Below are 18864 nucleotides of genomic sequence, written 5' to 3'. Positions count from 1 at the left end.
TTCACTCCACAAAATAATTACACTGCTCAATAATTCAATTTCGCCCAAACGTTTGGTTTAAAATAAACACAGGGTGATTTATTTCTTTGTTTTTCAGACCCCGCCCTCTTGCATTGGTCTGTGTTGGGAAGTCAGACAGAAATATTGGAATGCTTTGGAGAATTTTGGATTTCAGACCCCCCTTAATGAAAGGCCTTTGTTGGGGAAGCTGGATAAAAAGGTTGAATTGATTAAAGAAGTCGGGGCCAGATGGACAACAAGGATTACCCAATTAAAGTATAGGCTATAGTTTTCAGCGTACACTGGGACGTGAGCTTTGTTAATTTTGAATTTTAACAAAATTCACCCCGTAGTGTTATGCCAAATGGGGAATTAATTAAATTAATATTTTTGGTTACATAGGCTAAAAATCTACAGTTTTGACCCCCACCCACTATAAAGGGAAAGGATTCAAGGCAAGCAGACTCTCCTACCCTTTGGTTTTCCAGGGCTTAGTTCTACTTACATAGCAAGCCTCTGTTTAAGGTTCAGGAAAGCTAGCTGCATCTCAGGACACTCTGGAAAGATAGGGCAGGGGTCTGGTCAATCCACTCTCAAAGATGGCGTCCAGCTCTCCACCACAGGACCCAGTCAGCTTTGAGGCCTTCCTAGAAATAGACAGCTCCACCCAGATACACTCTCAGCAATCTCCTCCGGTGTCTCCTTACAGCTGTCAGATGGTAAGTTTTGGCAGCCTTCCTGATGGTCTGTCTGTTCTCCTGTCATTCTCCTTTTTCTGTCTCCCCGGTTTTGTCTGTCCCCTGTCCTAGTGCAGTCCCCTCTATATAGCAGCAATAACATCACCAATTTTACAATCTTGGGTAAGTACCCTGCAATAATTGCTGGCACTAGGATTGGACAGTTACCCTTCTCGCCTCCCAACACAGCCTCCAAGTCAGGATTGGTTTAGTGGTCTGGAGCAACATATGGCAATTGCTATTTGTAATCGCACCTTTGTTCTCCTTTCAACTTTGTTGGCAAAACCTACCTATGTATCACAACTTCATAATTTTACTAGCACCTGCCATACTAAACATGTTTTCTGTTTTAGCTGATCATGGAGAATTCGATAAGCCAACCACCAAATCTGTACAATGTAGCATGGCCATGTGGCAAATTTCTGCCGTTTCCATAAAAAGAACAACAGTTATGAAGATGTTATGAAGTTATTAAGCATATCCCTAATTTCATTTTCCACCCGCTCACCAACTCTCATATTTGGAACATGTTCAGATCAGCCAGAAACCTAGTCTAACTGGCCCCTACAGTTCCCAGAGTCACAGGTAGATGCATTTTATATCCCCAACATCGCCTATAAATTACATAAAAAAATTGTACAAAAATGAAATCAATCCACCTTATTGTTGCTGAAAAAAAGGCCTAAATGATAATAGTCCTTTTTACTTAATTGTGAATCTTCCTGTGGGACAAATGGCAATTTCTGCTTCCGGCCATTTGTTTTCACTGGGTCAGCCTGTACCTTCATCAGCCTCCTTTGTGTTGGAAGCCTGCTCTTTGAAGTGTTAAGCATAATGGCAAGGCGCGCACTCTGGTTCCCAGTCAAGTTTTCCTGCTGTAGCAACAAATTGTCTTCTCCAAACGTTTTCTTGACCCCATCAATCATCAGGGAGGCTGTGTTTCTTTTCCTTTTCAGGCATGTCTAGTTACATTTCCTTTTCAGGTGTTTCAGGTTAATTCACATTGATGTCTCTAAGGATTCTGGTACTTGTATTCTCACACTTTTTTTCAGCTGCAGGTGACTGGGAAACAACTCCCTTAACTTTACTTGAAAATCAAAAACAAAAGCCAGGCCATTTTTGTTTTAGTGTTTAAAATCTTGCTATTCATATTAAAAGGGACTTCTGTTTGTGGCCATTTTTGCTTTTACTCCCTGAATTACCACTACACCTCATTTTACATGAGGCTAATCATATCACCATTATATATCACACTTCCACTATGAACAAGTTAACATTGTTTAGCACTTCCACTACATATACACTTGTTGGTTGCAGTCTACGCGATCCATGCATTCCCTTAGCAAAATCGAGGCTGTTTTCAGCAGGCCGTACAAAGAGCATACATTACTATAATTTGAAATAACAAACTGGTAGCTACAGCAGGAGCCTGGAACAATCATTTAGAAACAACCAGGGTTTTGTCAACAATCATAGCCCATCATGAGCTGCTTACTTAATTCAATGAAGCCAGAAAAACAATGATGTTCTCTTTCACGCAAATGTTGTCAGTGGCCAAGAGATCAACTCTCATTATTCAAAACCCTCACAGAAAGGGGCGGGTTTGCCAAGTTTGATTCTCTGCAGTCTTGGATCGTTCCAGACTCCCTGCAGGCTCAGATGTCTCCAGAGTCAACAACAGGGTCCTTCCTGGCTCAGGTTTGTACTAAGTCCCCCAAGCCTAGGTTCTCTGTGAGCCTGCTTGGTTCCGCTTCTCAATTAGCCCTTCTGGCCGGGTTCACTTGGAGTCATCCTGACTCAGATTTTAGAGTGCCGCCTTGCTCGGACTCACACCAAGCTCTCCTAATTCAGCTTCAGAACAAGCCCACCTTGTTCAGGCCAGGAAGGCTCACTGTAAAGCTGGATCCAGAATGAAACCCTCCTGCCTTCGATGTTACAATGAGTCTTCAAGGCTCAGACTCAAAACAATCATATCTACATTTATATTTTTAGTTGGTGGGGTTTGCCCCTAACCCCCACCCCTTCAGAATTTTGACCATGGCTCACAGGAAGCCTATAACTTTCTCTCTCACTTCTCTTAGATGCGTTACAAGTCATTTGTATTTCCTAGGTAGACTTGCTGGTCCCACAAGTCTTTGAATTATTGCTCCCAGTTAGTCACTTGTGTTTTTTCTCTAGTCTTCTCTTGGGGTTTTAGACGTTTGGCCTTACAAGAGTCTGGGGCAAATTACCAAGGCTTTCCACATCACTAACCCTTGTGCCCTAGCTGCACCTCAGCTCTGGCTGCTCTGGTCTCGACATCGTTCTCTCAGCAACCCTTTCAGCCTTGGGCCGTATAACACTTGGTCAATGCATGATAACTGCTGTGGACCTTTCTGTTCACTTCCACCAACCTCCTCTGACACCAAACCGTCTGAGTTTCCAATGATGACCTTCCTCTCCACACTGCTCTCTTCCAGTGTCCTCCCCCTTGAACTCTCCTAACTCTGTCCTCTTCCTGGTGTTTCTCCCTTTCTCCTGTGTACTTTCCCTGTTCCTTCCGTTCTCAGGTCTTGCTTTCCCCAAAATCTGTTTTCCTGTTCTTAACTCCTTCTTTCCTTCTCCTTGATTGCTCAGCACACCTCTGCATTGACAACTTGTCGCCAGACTCCCTTGTTGTGGCCTTGTCTCTTCTCCCTTTAACTTCGAGGCTTTAATGACTTTAATTGGTAAAATAAATATCTTATTGGGACACCTGGGCCCTGGTAAGTGGTTTTATCCTCAGATTGGATGGTGGCTGTTTGTATGGTAGGCTTGCAGGCTGAGACTTATATGGGAGACCAGACATATCACTTATCATGGTAGGTGTCCGATTCCTCTATGGTTCCCTCCGGCCTGTGTATGGTTTGCTCACTCTCCTCAAACTCCATTTGTTGCTTTTGCTGTTCTCCTTATGTCTCAAGGTGCACTAGGTCTCTGGTACGATCGCGGTCCATTTGGCCTCACAGATTGTGCTTGCATACATTGCCTCTCTCCAAAAATCTATATGTTTGCCATCGGGTCGCAAGTGGGTGATTACAGGGTGTAATATTCAGCGTCTGAAGCCCTCTTGCCAATAGTGTCCAGGGAAGTATGGGTGGCATGAGTGACTAGTGTGGGAATGGCAGACCTCCATTAAAACCTCTGGACACTCAGGATATCACTCCAAGAATGATGGATTGGAATGGTTGGGAAGGCAGCACTCTGTACACTACTGACCAGATTGACGGGTCCATTATAACAGTGTTCCAAGACTGCAAGATGTACTGAATCATTCCCCCAAGCAGAGAAAGATGCTCAGATATTAGGGAGACATTGCTTGGACTTAGTGGCAAAGTGACACTGGGCAGATCACCTAACAAGGTTAGGGGGGCACTGTGGGCAGTTAATGGCCACAAGCATCATGATGTGCTTTTTGGTGGCAGTGTACAGGTGGTCCCCAAAAACCCCTCCCTCAAGCCGAACTGCTCATACCTTGTGAACAGTAAGGTATTGCCTACACACTCTCCAATACCGTGATAAGAAAATAAGGGAAAAAAATAGAGAGAATGGAGAACAGTGAGTCAGCAGATCGATGCGATTCCAATTGTTATCCCCTCTTACTCCCTAAACTCAAACCTACCAACACACCATTTTCTGAGGACAGGCAAGATCAGACACCAGTGGGTCACGGGGACTACGGTTCTGGGGTTGCTGAGGATATGGCAAACCACAGTGTATATCAAAGTTGGACCCAGGCCCTAAATGCAAAGGAAATCCCTTTAGTGTGAACACGGCTGAAGACAAGTAAAAAAGTAACAGTGCAGGTATAATAGAAAAGTATTTACACATGTGAATATGAACACTTGATGACAACGAAATCCATTGTGCAAAATATGGATACAATATAATACAATCATAGGTAACACATAAGAAAAAAACATACGAAAAAGGAAACCAAAAACACGATCTTATAATCAATTAACACTCTTTTATACTGTGGCAAATCAGCAAAGTAGTGGTCTCCAAGTGCCTATCCTTGTCCAAGATTTTAGGGTGTATTTTGGCCCCACCCATAGAGAAGCGCAATGTATAGGCATGAGGATAGGAAGAATGGAAGGGAGCTTGAACTGAGGAAGAGAGGGAGTGGAGATATGAAAATACTGAAATTGTAAGTGTATAGTCTGAATGCATGAGGGTCTCGAGATGTGCCTCGCTGTCCTAAGCCTAGCGAGGGCACGATTGACTATGTCACCATTAGGAATAGAACATGCCTTTTAAAGCTCTACAGAAAATGGGCGTCAAGGACAACAAAGTCCAATATATATGTGATATTTATGTACAAGACATTTTGAACAAAAAGACAAAAAGAGTAGAGGGTATAGGTGAGAAGAGAAGATTAAGGAAGTGTGGTAAATCAGAATAAGGAGACTGACAAAATGGTATCTTTTTTAAAGGTTTCTTTATTTTGCACCTCTCAAAACCTAATCTGTCCCTACATTTCTTGGCCCTAATCTAAAGAAAAGAAATCTAAACGAGTGCTCATCAGGATGTCTTACATAATAACTCAAGTACGAGTGCTCATCGCGATGTCTTACATAATAACTCAAATCCACCATCCAGAACCCTACTCTGGCCTGACTTCTGTCCCTAACACATGACACAAAGAAAAAAGTACAATGAGGGCCGTCGCCCAAACAAAGGATTGGTAGCTGGTTTCTGACCCCACCGTAATTGTCTCTTCTCAAAAGGCAAGGGGCTCCTTGCCCCATTGCACAGTTCCAGTCAGAAACCCAAATTTTGTGTATTGGTCCCTGCCGCCTTTTTTGGGATTGAGTTTGTCTATGAACTGTCTCTTTTTCTTGGGATTCGCTGATACTCTGTTCACAGATCTGCATTCAGCTTTTGGGTGCTTCCTGGCGCATACGTCCAACACCAGGTATTTTCCCGGGCTTCCTCACCCAGGAGTCTTGCTTTACTTTCTCCAATTAGTTATCCCCTGGTTTGTACCCCTCCCTGGGCTCTTTCACCCCACTTTGGTTGTCTGGATTCTTTCACCCCGTCTTCCCGGGAGCGACCACGTACCTTCTGTTTCTAAGCTGTGCTTGTCCAGGCGGGCGTTCCAGGAGGGCGACGCAGCTTCTCTTCCCAAGCTTCTTCCTTAAGTTCTGCGTGCTTTGCAGCCTTGGCTCCATTCCTGCTGCTGTTCTGTTGAGCCCCCGCATCTGCTTCTCGTCACGGCTGTGAGTTCCCACTCAGGCGTCCCCGTTCCACTGGAGGCTAACCAGGACCAGACCTTTCCAGTCTGTGTTCCAGCAGGGCTGCAGTGCGCTACGCTGGCTTGTCGGGTCCTAGGTTTGGCATGCTGGGTGTGTGCTTCCGGTCTCCTCCCACACCTTCCAGCAGGGGGTTTCCCATCCCCTACTATTCTGCAGGCAGATTGCCTCCCCTCCCTCACAGGTCATTGCTATTTTATTTTCCCTGCAAAAAGGCGATGTGCGAGTTCTCCGGCCTCTACTTCATTGTGGATGGTGCCTGAACAGGCCAGCCTTCTGTGTATACAGTTGCCAGTTAACACCAAGGATAACTCCCATTTAACAAATAAAGCTGTTAGTTTCTTGGGACAAGGGAGGATAACAAATCCCTATCTAGGGAATGCATATCCTCTTAGGAGGTGTCGCCCCCAGTGGGATCCCATTTGTCCTGTCCCCTAGGGGATCTTAAGCTTAGTGGGTTCACCTACCTAGTTCCAAAGGGGGTGGCTACCCCTTGGAGAGAGGGGATGCATTTCCTGGATTCATCACATAAGCCAAGATTCCAGGATTTAACCCAGTGTTGTACAGGCAAATAATAAAACAATGGTTGCAAAGAAACAAAAAAGGGATATACATCAATAGAGTGTGATTGCCAAAGACACGGGTAAGAATGTCAGTTGGACAATCAATTAGGGAACCTCTAATGATCACAACCTCTGTGTTCCAAGGATGTCCTCAAAAAGTTAAACTTTTTGTACGTGTTTAATTTTTGCATCATAGCCTTCTACTCAAGTTTCTGCTAATGGCCAATGCATATTTCAATGTAAGGAGTACTTTCAACATTTACACATGCATAATGGGAAGGCTACAAATCACTTGCAGTTGAAGTCAGTCCTTTCTCCCATATGCACGTTCACTACATGAATCTGGGTTTGCTGAAGATCAGGGAGCAAATTCGAAACGTGTTTTTCTAAACGGTAATGGAAAAAAGGGAAAAGGTCAATAACGCAATAATCATAATTGACACTTTTTACTGACCTCTTTTGAGAACAGTCGTACATTTGCTTGCTGTTGTATTCTGAAATACCTTGAGAGAAAGGTTGCCTTCACTTTTTACCGTGTGTAAGACATTCGAATTGGCTCTGGAATCATTCGCTAAATAAAAGCAGAAATTAAAGACTTAAGATTAGTTTCAATGATTTTGATTTTATTTAAAATCACAACCACAGAAATCATAGAAAATCGCAGTTCAAACATTCTAAAAATATACAAGATTCATAAAAACAGAGGTCTACTGCCATTTCGCAATTGGCAATGCCAACAGATTGGGTTCATGTGTAGGCATGGGAAAGTCACCTGCCAGGCAAAGCAGCAGTGTTGTTCACTGGCCATTGATGGTAGCAGTTGCAAAATGGTTCGAGTACCTGGGCCTCTAATAGCAGTGCCTGGCAAATGCCTAATACTTTTACACAAGCAAAAACGGTTGGCTGAGCCAATGCTTTTTTTTTTTTTTTTTTTTTTTTTTAACAGGTCTTCATTGAAGGACACGCACATGGGCTTATAAATCGAGTGGCTGAAGGCAGACCTGGACATTTTTATTCCACCAGTAGCGGGTTTGCAACTCCAATTAATCCATTAAATCTCAGAACACTGCTTTGTAAAACCACTGGCAGGCACTTCGATCACAAAGTTTGATGGTAAGGCTTCATTAGAGTGAGCTCAAAGTGTTCCCATGAGATGTTTTGGGTCGGGAGGGGTGGGAATGGCCATAGGGATTAGCATGGCAATGGGTGGGCAAATAACCAAACACCTACAAGCTATGTGTCCTTCCTCATATGCCATTTCTCCCCATCTGTAGTTTAATTCAACAGTTTTGGCTTATAGGTGTCGCAAGCAACACCTAATAGCCCAAAATAAAAAGGGGAGAGAAAAGGTTGAATACATTAACAGACATAATGATATATGATACGATTGGTTATTTATAACGCGCTTAATACCCAGAGGTTTCTAAGTGCGGACCCGGTGATCGAACCTATGTTGTTCCGTGTCGTCTTGCTTCCAAGGCGAGCACAATGCCCCCGAGCTATCCTCCCGAGACGAAATCATAATAATACATGTTGCATTAACAACTGCATACATTTTGGTTTACAGGTAAATGAACAAGAATGTATATGTTTCTACAAAAATAGGAAATAAACGATGAAAGTAAACGCCATTTTTTAACAATCGTCTGAAAAATAATTTGAATGTGAAATATTAAAGGACAATAGTTGTCGATATCTTTTGATTACAGTATATGGATGTTGACATATAACACATAGGTGTTTAAATCTTGCTACAAGCAGCACATCGCAATGTACTGACCAGTTCAGCATTATTTATTTTGCTCACTACAAAAGTGCCAAAAATAGAGATACATGTTATGCGAACATGCCTCAGCAGCGCAAAACACAGAGCCGATGTGATTTTTCACAACAAAAGGGAAAAACACATGCAACATAAGATGATGCACATTTACACAAGTGAACAGTCTAGCCCAGAACTGGTGCACACCAATTTTGAATTTTCACTACAAACGTGCACACAAATACTTGATGAAACAACTGAGTGACTGGGTCAGGTATCTGACCGTATCAAGAGGGGAGGGGGACCCCTTTCAGCCTGCAGTGGGAGGCCTATCAGGGTCTTCACCAGAGCGAGTCGTGCACCAGAGATTGGGTGTGGGAGTTGGGAGGGCCCCAGTTCGGGTTCTTGCTACATTTGCTTGCAATGTCTGAAATAATGAACACATTTTCTTACCCCATACCTGCATTGCACAATGCTTGCCAATCTCTTTCAGTTTACCCCATTGGGGCTTCAATCCCCAGGAGACACTGCAAGGGAAGCAAGAACGTGCAACCCAATCCGGAGAGGGACAGCAAGAGATGTTGAACTGCCAAAGCATTCCCCACAACAAATAACCACTTCCAGACCTCTCAATGATACAGACCGACAGTCTACACGGTCACACATTGGTCCTCACTGCAAAGAAGAGAACCATGTGCTCTACGTGTCACAGACATTACATTTACCTGCAACAAGGACGCAGAGCAGTCCGTGCCATGTGGCGGCTGTCCCTGTGCTCTAGACCCTACAGACATTCAGTTCATCTACGACAAGGACACACAACAAAGCAGCCATCACAATGCTCAGAACATTACGAACTGGGAAATTGCCTGTGTTGAGGACGGGCCGCCATGCCTCAATATCGGTGGACCCACATACAAAAAAGAGTGCAGGGCTTAAGGCTCATTAGGTCTTTCCTTACCTCTAATCCCACCTTTGAGGGGAAGACACACAGGGGTTGGCTTGGAGAACTAGCTCTGGGTGTGAGCCAAAGAAGGGGGAAGAGGAAGATAAAAAGTGGCACCAGAAACAAGAAGGTGTGGGTTGTTCGGGTGAGGTCAAGGCCGGCGAAGGAGGACCAAAAGACCAAGTGGAGGAAGGACGGTGCAAAGGAGCACAAAGAAGGATTGCTGAAGGGGTGTGCAAGGTGAGGTATTGGTTGGTGAAAGAAAGTGGTACTTGGGTGTGAGTGTGTGTGCCATGGGTGAGAGTGAGACTAGTGGAGTAGTGCATGAAGGGGACTGTGGGAGAAGGTGTGGGTGGAGAGAGTAGTAGTAGTGTGAAGAGGGGAGCGCAGTAGTAGAGTGTAGTGTAGTGGTGGGTAGAGTAGTGGAAGTGAGTAGGGAGAGATTGGAAATTTGATAGAGAGGGAGAGATGAAGGTGAGTGGGAGGAAGAAGAGGAGGAGAGTAGAAGGAAGGGAATGAAAGGATAAAACCTCAGGGAGAGGAGTACAAGGACAAGAAAAGGAAGGACCAAGATAGGTCAGTGTGTCTGGGAGGCACTTCTCTTGCATTGGGAAACCTAGGTTAGGGACCATTTAGATTGTTCTGAGATACAGATAGTAGAAAAAATGACGTACCCCTGCTAATGTTCTTTCTACTGGATGTTCCTCCCACGGATTCCACATCTTTGATATGTCCATATGCTGCTTTGCAGTGTCAGAAATTGTTTCGACAGCAGAGGGTGCTGTGTGGCATCGAGTCGATGTCCCTCAATAGTTACCATTCCCGAGTCCGGATGGGATGCTGATGTCCGTATAAATAGCATGCAATGCGTCATTGCCTCAATTCTTAGTTTCTCCCACCCCCTTTCTACACAGCCGAATTGGGATTATAGAACCCACATGGCATTGAAAAAGTACAATAAATAATTCACCCATAGCCAGAGGGGTAGGCTGGGAAGGCAATGAGGAATCCGTGGGAGGAACATCCAGTAAAAAGATCACCACCAGGGTTAAGTAATTTGTTCTTCTAATGGATTGTGTCCTCCCACACAATCCATTAGAATATCTGCTATAGCAGTGTTTGAAGATCGAGATGGGAAAAGTGGTATTTTGTCACTATTGGTCATCCAAACAAGCGTCCTGACCTGACAGTCTAAACAGTAATGCTTCAAGAAATTGTGTAATGTGTCCATGTAGCTGCACAGTGAGCACCAGCAGGGGAGTGAATTTGGCCAGCAACCTTCCTGGGCCTTGTTTTATTGAATTTCCCACTGTTTGCTGCACCAGACCGGCCTTCGCTCCTCGCTGTCCCCGGCAGCTCCACTTCCCTCTCCCTCCCTTCTCCCGCCTCCCAGCCCGCCCCACGATCCTGATTGGAGAGTTCCACAAACCTTGCTTGGTGTAATCACCAGGGAGATCCCTGCTCGCTCGTTTTCCACCTTGAGCAGCAGCAGGTGAGTGAATTTGCCCAGCGACCCACCTGGGCCCTGTTTTATTGAATTACCCACTGTTTGCTGCCCCTGACCTGGCCTTCACTCCTCGCTGTCCCGGCACCTCCACTTCCCTCTCCCTCCCTCCTTTCGCCTCACAGCCCGCCCCCAATCCTGATTGGCCAGGTCGGTACTTAATATTCACCTTCCATGGGCAGCCTTCTGCCTGTGCAGACCCTGTGGCTAAGGGCCCCAAGGCGAATGGCGGCTCCTACATTGGCGGCTCCAAAGTGTGTCTGCAGGTGTCAGCAGGGGAAGCCAGTGGCCAGCCATCAACCAGCAGCTCCAGCCAAGGTAGGTGTAGCTGGGGTAGGAGTAGAGCAATCACTCTACCCTAGTAACCCTGCCACTATCCAAACTATCCTTACAGTGTCAATGTTAGCTCGCGTCGCACCTTAGGTAACTTTTCAGATTGACTTGATTTGCATCTGTTCTCATTGCATTGACTCACTTTTTGAAAGCGCCCACTGTGATAGTACGTTAAATTTGCCTATGTCACACACTTAGAATGTATTCCTGTTAGATTGACTCACACCTTGAAAGTTACACTGAGTCACATCTAGAAAGTGCCCACTGGTTTCTACCTGCCCACTCCCTTAGAAAATTGTTGTTGTTAGATTGAGTCGCATATGGAAAGTTACGTTGATTGAAATCTAGAAAGTGCCCACCGAGATAGTACTGTGATTTATTTAGCTGCGCCCCACACCTAGAATTTGTTCTTGTTACATAGATTCACATCTAGAAATTACTCGCTATGATATTACTGTAAATTATTTACCTAGAAACTGTTCCTGTTAGCTTAATTCGCTTTTAGAAAGTACCCCCTGAGTTAATACTGTGATATATATGCCCTATCCCACACACCTTGAAATTGTTCCTGCTAGCTTAACTCACATCTAGTAAGTGCCCACTGAGACAGAACTGCAATTTTACATTTAGAACAGTATTCCTGTTCGCTTGATCCACATCTAAAAGTGCCCACTGAGATAGTCTGTAATTTATTTGCCCGTCCCGCTCACTTAGAACCTGTTCTTGTTAGCCTGATTCACTTCCAGAAGGTGCCCGCTGTAGATGTCTCTGTGATTTACTCACCTGCGCCTATAACACTTAGAACCTGTACTTGCTGCATTGATGCACTTCTAGATAGATATCCACATTGTAATATTTCTGTGATTTAGTTGTCTCTGCCACTCACTTGGTATTCATTCCTTTTACACTGATTCTGTTAGAATCGTCCCTGTTACATCAACAGTGACTTAGAAATTGTTCTTATTAGACTGATTCACACCTAAAAAGTTAAACTGATCCTCACCTGAAAGTGCCCACTGAGATAGTACTGTGATTTACTTAGCTGTGTCCACTTAGATAGTACTGTGATCCACTTGCCTGAGCCGCTCATTCAGAATTTGTCTTGTTCAATTGATTCAACCCTAGAAGGTGCCCGCTGTGATGGTACTGTGATTTACTTGCCTAGGCTGCAGAATTAGAATTGCTCTCACTGGTTCCACTCACAACTAGAAATTGACGTCAGAGATTGTACTGTGATTTATGTGTTCCACACACTTAGAAAATTGTTCTTGTTGCATTGATTCACATCCAGAATAATTCACCCCAATCATCACTGTAACTTTATTTTGGCCGGATTTCAATCATGAAGATGGTCATCCTGCCCAAGCTTCTTTACTTGTTCGTGAACATACCACTTCCTTCATCACTTGTTTGTGAACATACCACTTCCTTCATCACAAAGCTTCTTCCAACACCTACAAAGCCTGTTGCTCGAGCTAATATAGGCAGGCAAACCGGCAAGAGTGTCCCACAAGACCCTTGTTCAACCAATCGCGAAAGGCGGCTTGGCAGTGCCCGATCTGGAATGCTATTACTGGGCTGCACAAGCACAATTCCTGAGCCATTGGTATGCCACCCACCCCGTCCACCCACATGTTCAAATTGAGCGGGCTCTGGTAACCCCTAATCTTCTACGGGCTGCCATCATAGGCACATTTCAAGTTCCGCCAAGAACTCTAAATGTGGTATTAACCACATACACAATATGGAAAAAGATTGCACGCAAAAGCAACAATGCAATGAGATTCTCCACCCTCCTTCCAGCCAGATTCATCCCTGGTATACCCCTCACGTCTGAGCGAGTGTATCTCCAATGGGCAGACAAACTAAAGATTGACACACTTCAAGACTGGTTTGAGGACGGACACTTCCTAACACTCCAACAAACCCAGGAACGAGGGGATGGCTCCCCCTGGACATTTTGGTGTACTTTTGCCTCTGACACACGCTTAGATCCTTGTTCCCTTCGTTCCCGGCTCAGCCGACCACGTGGCTACTCCTGCACGGAGTGATCCAGGTGCAAGGATCGGGGAAGCTGGTATCCAACATCTACAAAGACTTACTGCTGATCACTAAAAGTGATCCACCAAACCCGAAACTGAGATGGGAGAAAGCACTAGGAGACATGATCGAAGACGAAGACTGGGCGTACATACTATGGCAAACGCAGAAAGTGTCGCTAAACTCAAGATATGAGCTGATCCATTTCAACTTTATCCATCAGGTGTACCATACACCAGCCAGACTGCACAAACAATGGTCGTCGATTGCGGCCACCTGCGAAAGATGTGGAGCAGATTCAGCAGGATTCCTGCATTTGGCCTGGGAATGCCCGAACATTGCAAGATTCTGGACAGTGGTGCTGGATAAGACTTCAGCAATAATAGGCGAACAACTCAATCTGAGTCCCACAGTGGCACTGCTAGGGTGCACCAGAAGCTTACAACCATTGGTGTGAAGACAAGCTGGCCTTCTGCTGGTCCTAGCATGACGACGCATCGCTATTGCCTGAGGCAGAGGACGCCCCCCTACGACACGACTGTGGCTACAAGACGTAGCATATTGCCACGATATGGAATCAAGCTTCATCAAAACTCTTCCCCTACACGCAAGACCACCTAACATATGGGGACCCTATATTAGCCACCTGTTGGCGATTCCAGACTGAGCCCCGCAGAACTGTCCCTGAGTCATGCACTCTGAATCCAGAACCTACTGTTCCTAAACAATCACTGAACACTGAATGTAATATGGATGCATGCTTATCAGAAAAATCAATAATCATACCAGGGGGAGGAGGGATCGGGGACCACTTGGCACAGCTCAGTATGTTGGTTTGTAATTGTTTAAAAAGATCAAAAATAAAGGTTTAAAAAAAAAAAAACACTATTTTGCCTGTCCCACACACACTGAGAAAGTATTCCTGTTAGCTTAACCCGCTTCCAAAGTGCCCACTGAGATAGCGCTGTAAATTATCTGCCTGTCCCGCACTCCTGGTATTGCTCTTGCTGGTCTGATTCTCCTCACGAAGGTGCCCACCGAGATAGTACTGTGATCGGTGTGCCTATACCGCTCACCTAGAAACTGTTCTTATTAGATTGATTCACATCTAGAGACTGCCCACTGTGATAGTACTGAGATTTGCCTGCCTGTGCCGCTCATCTAGAATTGGTCTTGTCACATTGATTCAAATCTAGAAGGTGCCCGCTGTGATGGTACTGTGATTTACATGCCTTGGCTGTGCAATTAGAATTGCTCTCGCTGGTTTAATTCCCAACTAGAAATTGACGTCCGAGATTGTACTGTGATTTATCTGTTCCACACTTAGAAATGTGTTCTTGTTGCATTGACTTGCATCTCGAAAGTGCCCGCTGTGACTTGGAAATTGCTCCTGTTCGCTTGTTCCGCATCTAGAAAGTGCCCACTGAGATAATACTGTGACTGTGACTGTTACTACATCAACAATCTCTAGGTACTGCCTTGACATCCCCAGGATGGAGACCCCAACTCATCATATACCCCCTCTCTAACCCGTCCTGATCCCAAGCCTCCCCGCACCATACCATCCCCCCAATCGCCCACCCCTTGAGGCGCATGGACCGGGCTCTAGCACCCAACTTCCCAAACCCCCCGCCCCTCTTCTATCATCATCCCTCATCCAACTCTAAGATCAGATGAGCACTCTGGCGTGCAAACCACCTGCCTCCTCAGGCAATTATCCCTCATCTCCCATCCCACCCTAACACATCGACTTCCACTCTCCCTCTGACATATCTATTGAGAACACCCTGATACCCCCTTACCCATACACCACACCCTTTATCGAACTCTCAAGCCAGGGGAGCCCTCTGGCGATCCAGACAGCGCAAATCCACCGCCACTTCCGGCGATCCAGACAGCGCAAATCCACCGCCACTTCCTCTCCAATCTTGTGCCCTCTGAGGAACTCCCCTCCCTCTCTTCCGTCCTCCCATGCAGCTCACTCCCTCCCACTTAGCCCACAGGGAAACTCTCCACCTCGACCAACCTCCCATGCCACCCTCTCCCCCCCTTAACCCCTACTCGACCCCTGACGACAAACCACCCCCTTCATATCCCTTCCCATCTGTGAAAGTAGCGCGTCTCACCCTTGCTAGAACTGTAGCCTCATCTCCCTCCCCCTCTGACCACCCCACCCTCTCTCACACCCCTATGGCACCAAACCCCACGAAATGCAGAAAACGTGACTGGTCCTCTCCCTTGACCCTCTACTCCTCACCACTTCTGCTTGAGCCCAACCTCGCAGCCTCTCCCTCCCCTCCCCCCTCCACCAGTTTCCACCCCCTTTCTCTTGACTTCTCACCCTGTACACCTAAACCCCCAGCGCCCTCCACTCATTCCAAAATCAACCCACCGAAATCCCCCCACACCAACTGATCCATTCACCACCCTCCTAACCCCCATTGACCATCCCCTCGTCTCTCAAATACCTACCCCGCCCACCTTCTCTTCCTGCACCCATCGACGTAACCCTCTCACCCGACACTCAAAGCCCACTGGCACCCAGCCCCTCCCGTACCCCACCTCAACCTGTCTCAACCACCCTGAATGTTCCTACCACACCCACCACCGTACCGGGCACCCATATCCCTCATGCTCCCACTCTGATGACCACCATGAAAACCACATCCCCTCACAAAGTCACTTGCATCCTCTTTAATGCCCGCTCCGTAGCAAGAAACAGACATAGCATCTTTGACCTATCTTTTGACAAGCCCAACCTAATTTTTATCACCGAAACTTGGTTCTCCGAGCCTTCCCCCCCTCGGCTACTCGCTAATCGCCCACAATAGACCCTCCAGAGGTGGCGGTGTTGCAGTCCTCTTCAATCCCCATTTCTCTGTCTCACTCGTCGAAACCAAGACATGCATTGCCTCCTGTGAATCCCTGCTTGTAAAGCTCTCACTGCCACCGACGTTCTCCCACAGCTTTCTACTCATCTACAGACCCCCTAGATACAACATACTTTTTGCCAACAACCTCTGTGATTCAATAGCTACCATGCAGGTATATCACCCCTCTCTTACACTCCTAGGAGAGTTCAATATCTGGTTCTATATCCCCAACAATCCTATGACCCATCCGCTGGTTGACAGTCTTGATGCGCTCAACCTCTCCCATCATACCACTGGTCCAACCTACTCTGGTGGGCACACCCTTGATGCAATTTTCAGCTCCCATGACCTGGTTTATATATCCTGTCCCAAACCACTCATCTGGACCGAATCAATATGCCATCCCTTTCTCTATCCACTCTACTGCTCCTCCTTCCCCAGCTCCACTGGGATCTCAAATGCTGGAACAAAGTCAAGGTCCTTCCCGACCTAGCCGAAGCCCTGGTCCTTCGTCCCCCTACAATGCTCCCCCTGATAGTCCCCTAACCATCGACTCCTTTGACTCCTGGCTTAAAGACACCCGCAATGGACCATCCCCCAAATGGTTTATGCCCCATCTGAGGAATGCCAAAAAACAAAATAATTCTCTTGAACGCAAATGGTGAGCTGCTAAAACTGATCTCAACAGATCCATGTTCGCCCTGCACCACCGTAACTACAAAGCTGAAATCCGAAAAGGCCAAAAAAAGCCTAATACAGTAAACAAATTATCAACTGTGACAACTGCAGCAAAGAACTCCACTTGATCATATCACAATTCGTCAATCCCACTTACACCTCTACCCAATTCTCCCCCACACAATCACTCTGCAAAACTGCTCCTTGCCCTGGGTCAAAGAGACCACATCTCACCAGCTCTCCGAACCCTCCACTGGCTCCAAGTCGGACGAAGGCCCACCTTCAAGACCCTATGCATCACTCACCGAGCAGTGCATAAGAACGGCCCATTGTACCTACAATAAAAGATGAAACCGTACCTCCAATCTCGCACCCTAAGATCTAACACTGCCCTCCTTCTAGTGATTCCAACCTCTAACTCTGTCAGGATCGGAGGATCCGCCGCCTCAACCTTGGCCCTAACTGTGGAACTCGCTTCCCCCACATATCCGACACACCCAAGACTAGATATTCCGCAAAGCTCTAAAAACGTGCCTCTTTCCATAATGCTGACCACGAGCAACTGAAACGTTTGAATCCTCGCAAACCAATGATAAATGCTCAATGAGATCACGAGCAATGACGCCTCTGAATGTCAAACTGGCCTAGCTGCACACATAAGCGTCCTACACAGGCCTAACACAGCCAGAACCCAGTCTTGGTGTCCACCGTCCAGACTGCACACATTCAAATGATATCAATACCACCACACCTAATTCTAGGTTGCAGCTACCATGAGGTAAATTGCATCAGCTGCACACATAACTGGTGCACCCGAAGACACATTACTCTCTCAGCTGGCCAGGTCTATGGTCCCTGAGAGCGTTCAACCTACCAGTGCTTTGAGATCATACCAATGATATATAGAGCGCTATATAAATGCCAAATAACATAACATTACAAATGTCCTGCACCAGTACACCTCTTAGAAGAGCCAAAGTGGTAACCACTCCTCCGGTGTAATGGGCTCTCGGGTTTTCAGGGACATTCTTTCCCGCAATTGAGCACTCCGAAATGCTTAAGATGATTCAACGGCATAAAGTTTGTTTGGTAACGGCTTGGCCTTGCCTGTGGCATGTATATCAAATGAAAAGTTGGGCTTCTTGTCTGACATATTCCATCCAAGAAATGTAGAAGACAAGAACACTTTTTGGGTCTGGCCTGTGTAACCCCTCTTCATCCTTGAAAGGATTAAGAGGTGGATAAAAAGCAAGTAATGCTACTTTTGGTGTCAGGTGGAGTTCGGACACAACCTGGGGAAGGAAGGAGGGCAAACCCTCAAGACTACCCTCTAGTTAAAAAATATTGTAAAAGGAGGTTCAGATAATGGGGCTTGTAGCTCACCTCACACTGCTAGCGGAAGTGATGGCTACCAAAAAGATGGTTTTCAATGTTAGTAACCTGAGTGGACAAGAGCGGAGAGGTTCAAATGGAGCTCCCATCAAGAAGGTTAGCACCAGGTTAAAATCTCAGGACGGGATCAGGAAGGGCACCAGTGGGAAAGTATTTGCCCATCCCTTGAGGAATTGAATGACAATTGGCATCTTAAAGTAAGAGCCTTGCTTTAAAGATGGATAACGCCACCAGGTACCCCTTGCCGGTAGCCACCTGCAGACCCTAATGGGCTAGGAGCAGCAAAAAAGAAAGCACTGCAGGAGTGTTGCAAGTAAAAGGATCAATAGCTTTAGCTCTTATAAATATAAATGGACATAAGGTGCAGAGGCAGAAGGAAACTGATGGTGTAGTCGTGGAGGCAGCAGAACGCTGAGTGAGAGATGCGGTAGACAATGCTCGGGAAACGTGGTCATGCAGAGAACGTGCAGCAGGAAGCAGTGCTGAAGCAAGCCACTCCATGTGGGAAAGGAGCTCCTGCGACGCTGTGAGATGCTCCAGTACCGCAGATCACACAGAGCTACCAGAGCTCCTGTGAAGGACTGTGCGCGTGGCGGCAGTGCAACCAGAGCTGGCAGAAGCAGAGGAGGCCCTGGAGATACCTGCAGCAACACCAGCGAGTCAGAAGAAGACGCCAAGACATACCAGTGAGTTGGCCTGAAGCAGGTAACCCTGGGGCACTCTGAAGGAGACTGCTTGGGGAAAATAATAATTTTTGAGCACC

General features: G+C 46.3%; 1 protein-coding gene across 5 annotated transcripts in view; it reads right to left on the bottom strand.

The window, feature by feature from the left end:
• Nucleotides 1–18864, bottom strand: part of LOC138510528 (zinc finger protein 25-like) — an 887940-nt gene that overhangs the window by 420626 nt on the left and 448450 nt on the right. For all 5 annotated transcript variants that reach the window (XM_069626249.1, XM_069626250.1, XM_069626253.1 and 2 more), the window contains exon 6: nucleotides 7028–7144. In XM_069626249.1, coding sequence (XP_069482350.1) covers nucleotides 7028–7144 — 117 coding nt within the window. The remainder of the gene's footprint in view (nucleotides 1–7027; nucleotides 7145–18864) is intronic.

This window comes from Ambystoma mexicanum, chromosome 6p, assembly GCF_040938575.1.
Source record: "Ambystoma mexicanum isolate Mex_15411 chromosome 6p, UKY_AmexF1_1, whole genome shotgun sequence".
Classification (NCBI taxonomy): domain Eukaryota; kingdom Metazoa; phylum Chordata; class Amphibia; order Caudata; family Ambystomatidae; genus Ambystoma; species Ambystoma mexicanum.
The sequence above is the reverse complement of the archived record's forward strand: the minus strand, read 5'-3'. Positions and strand labels throughout refer to the sequence as shown.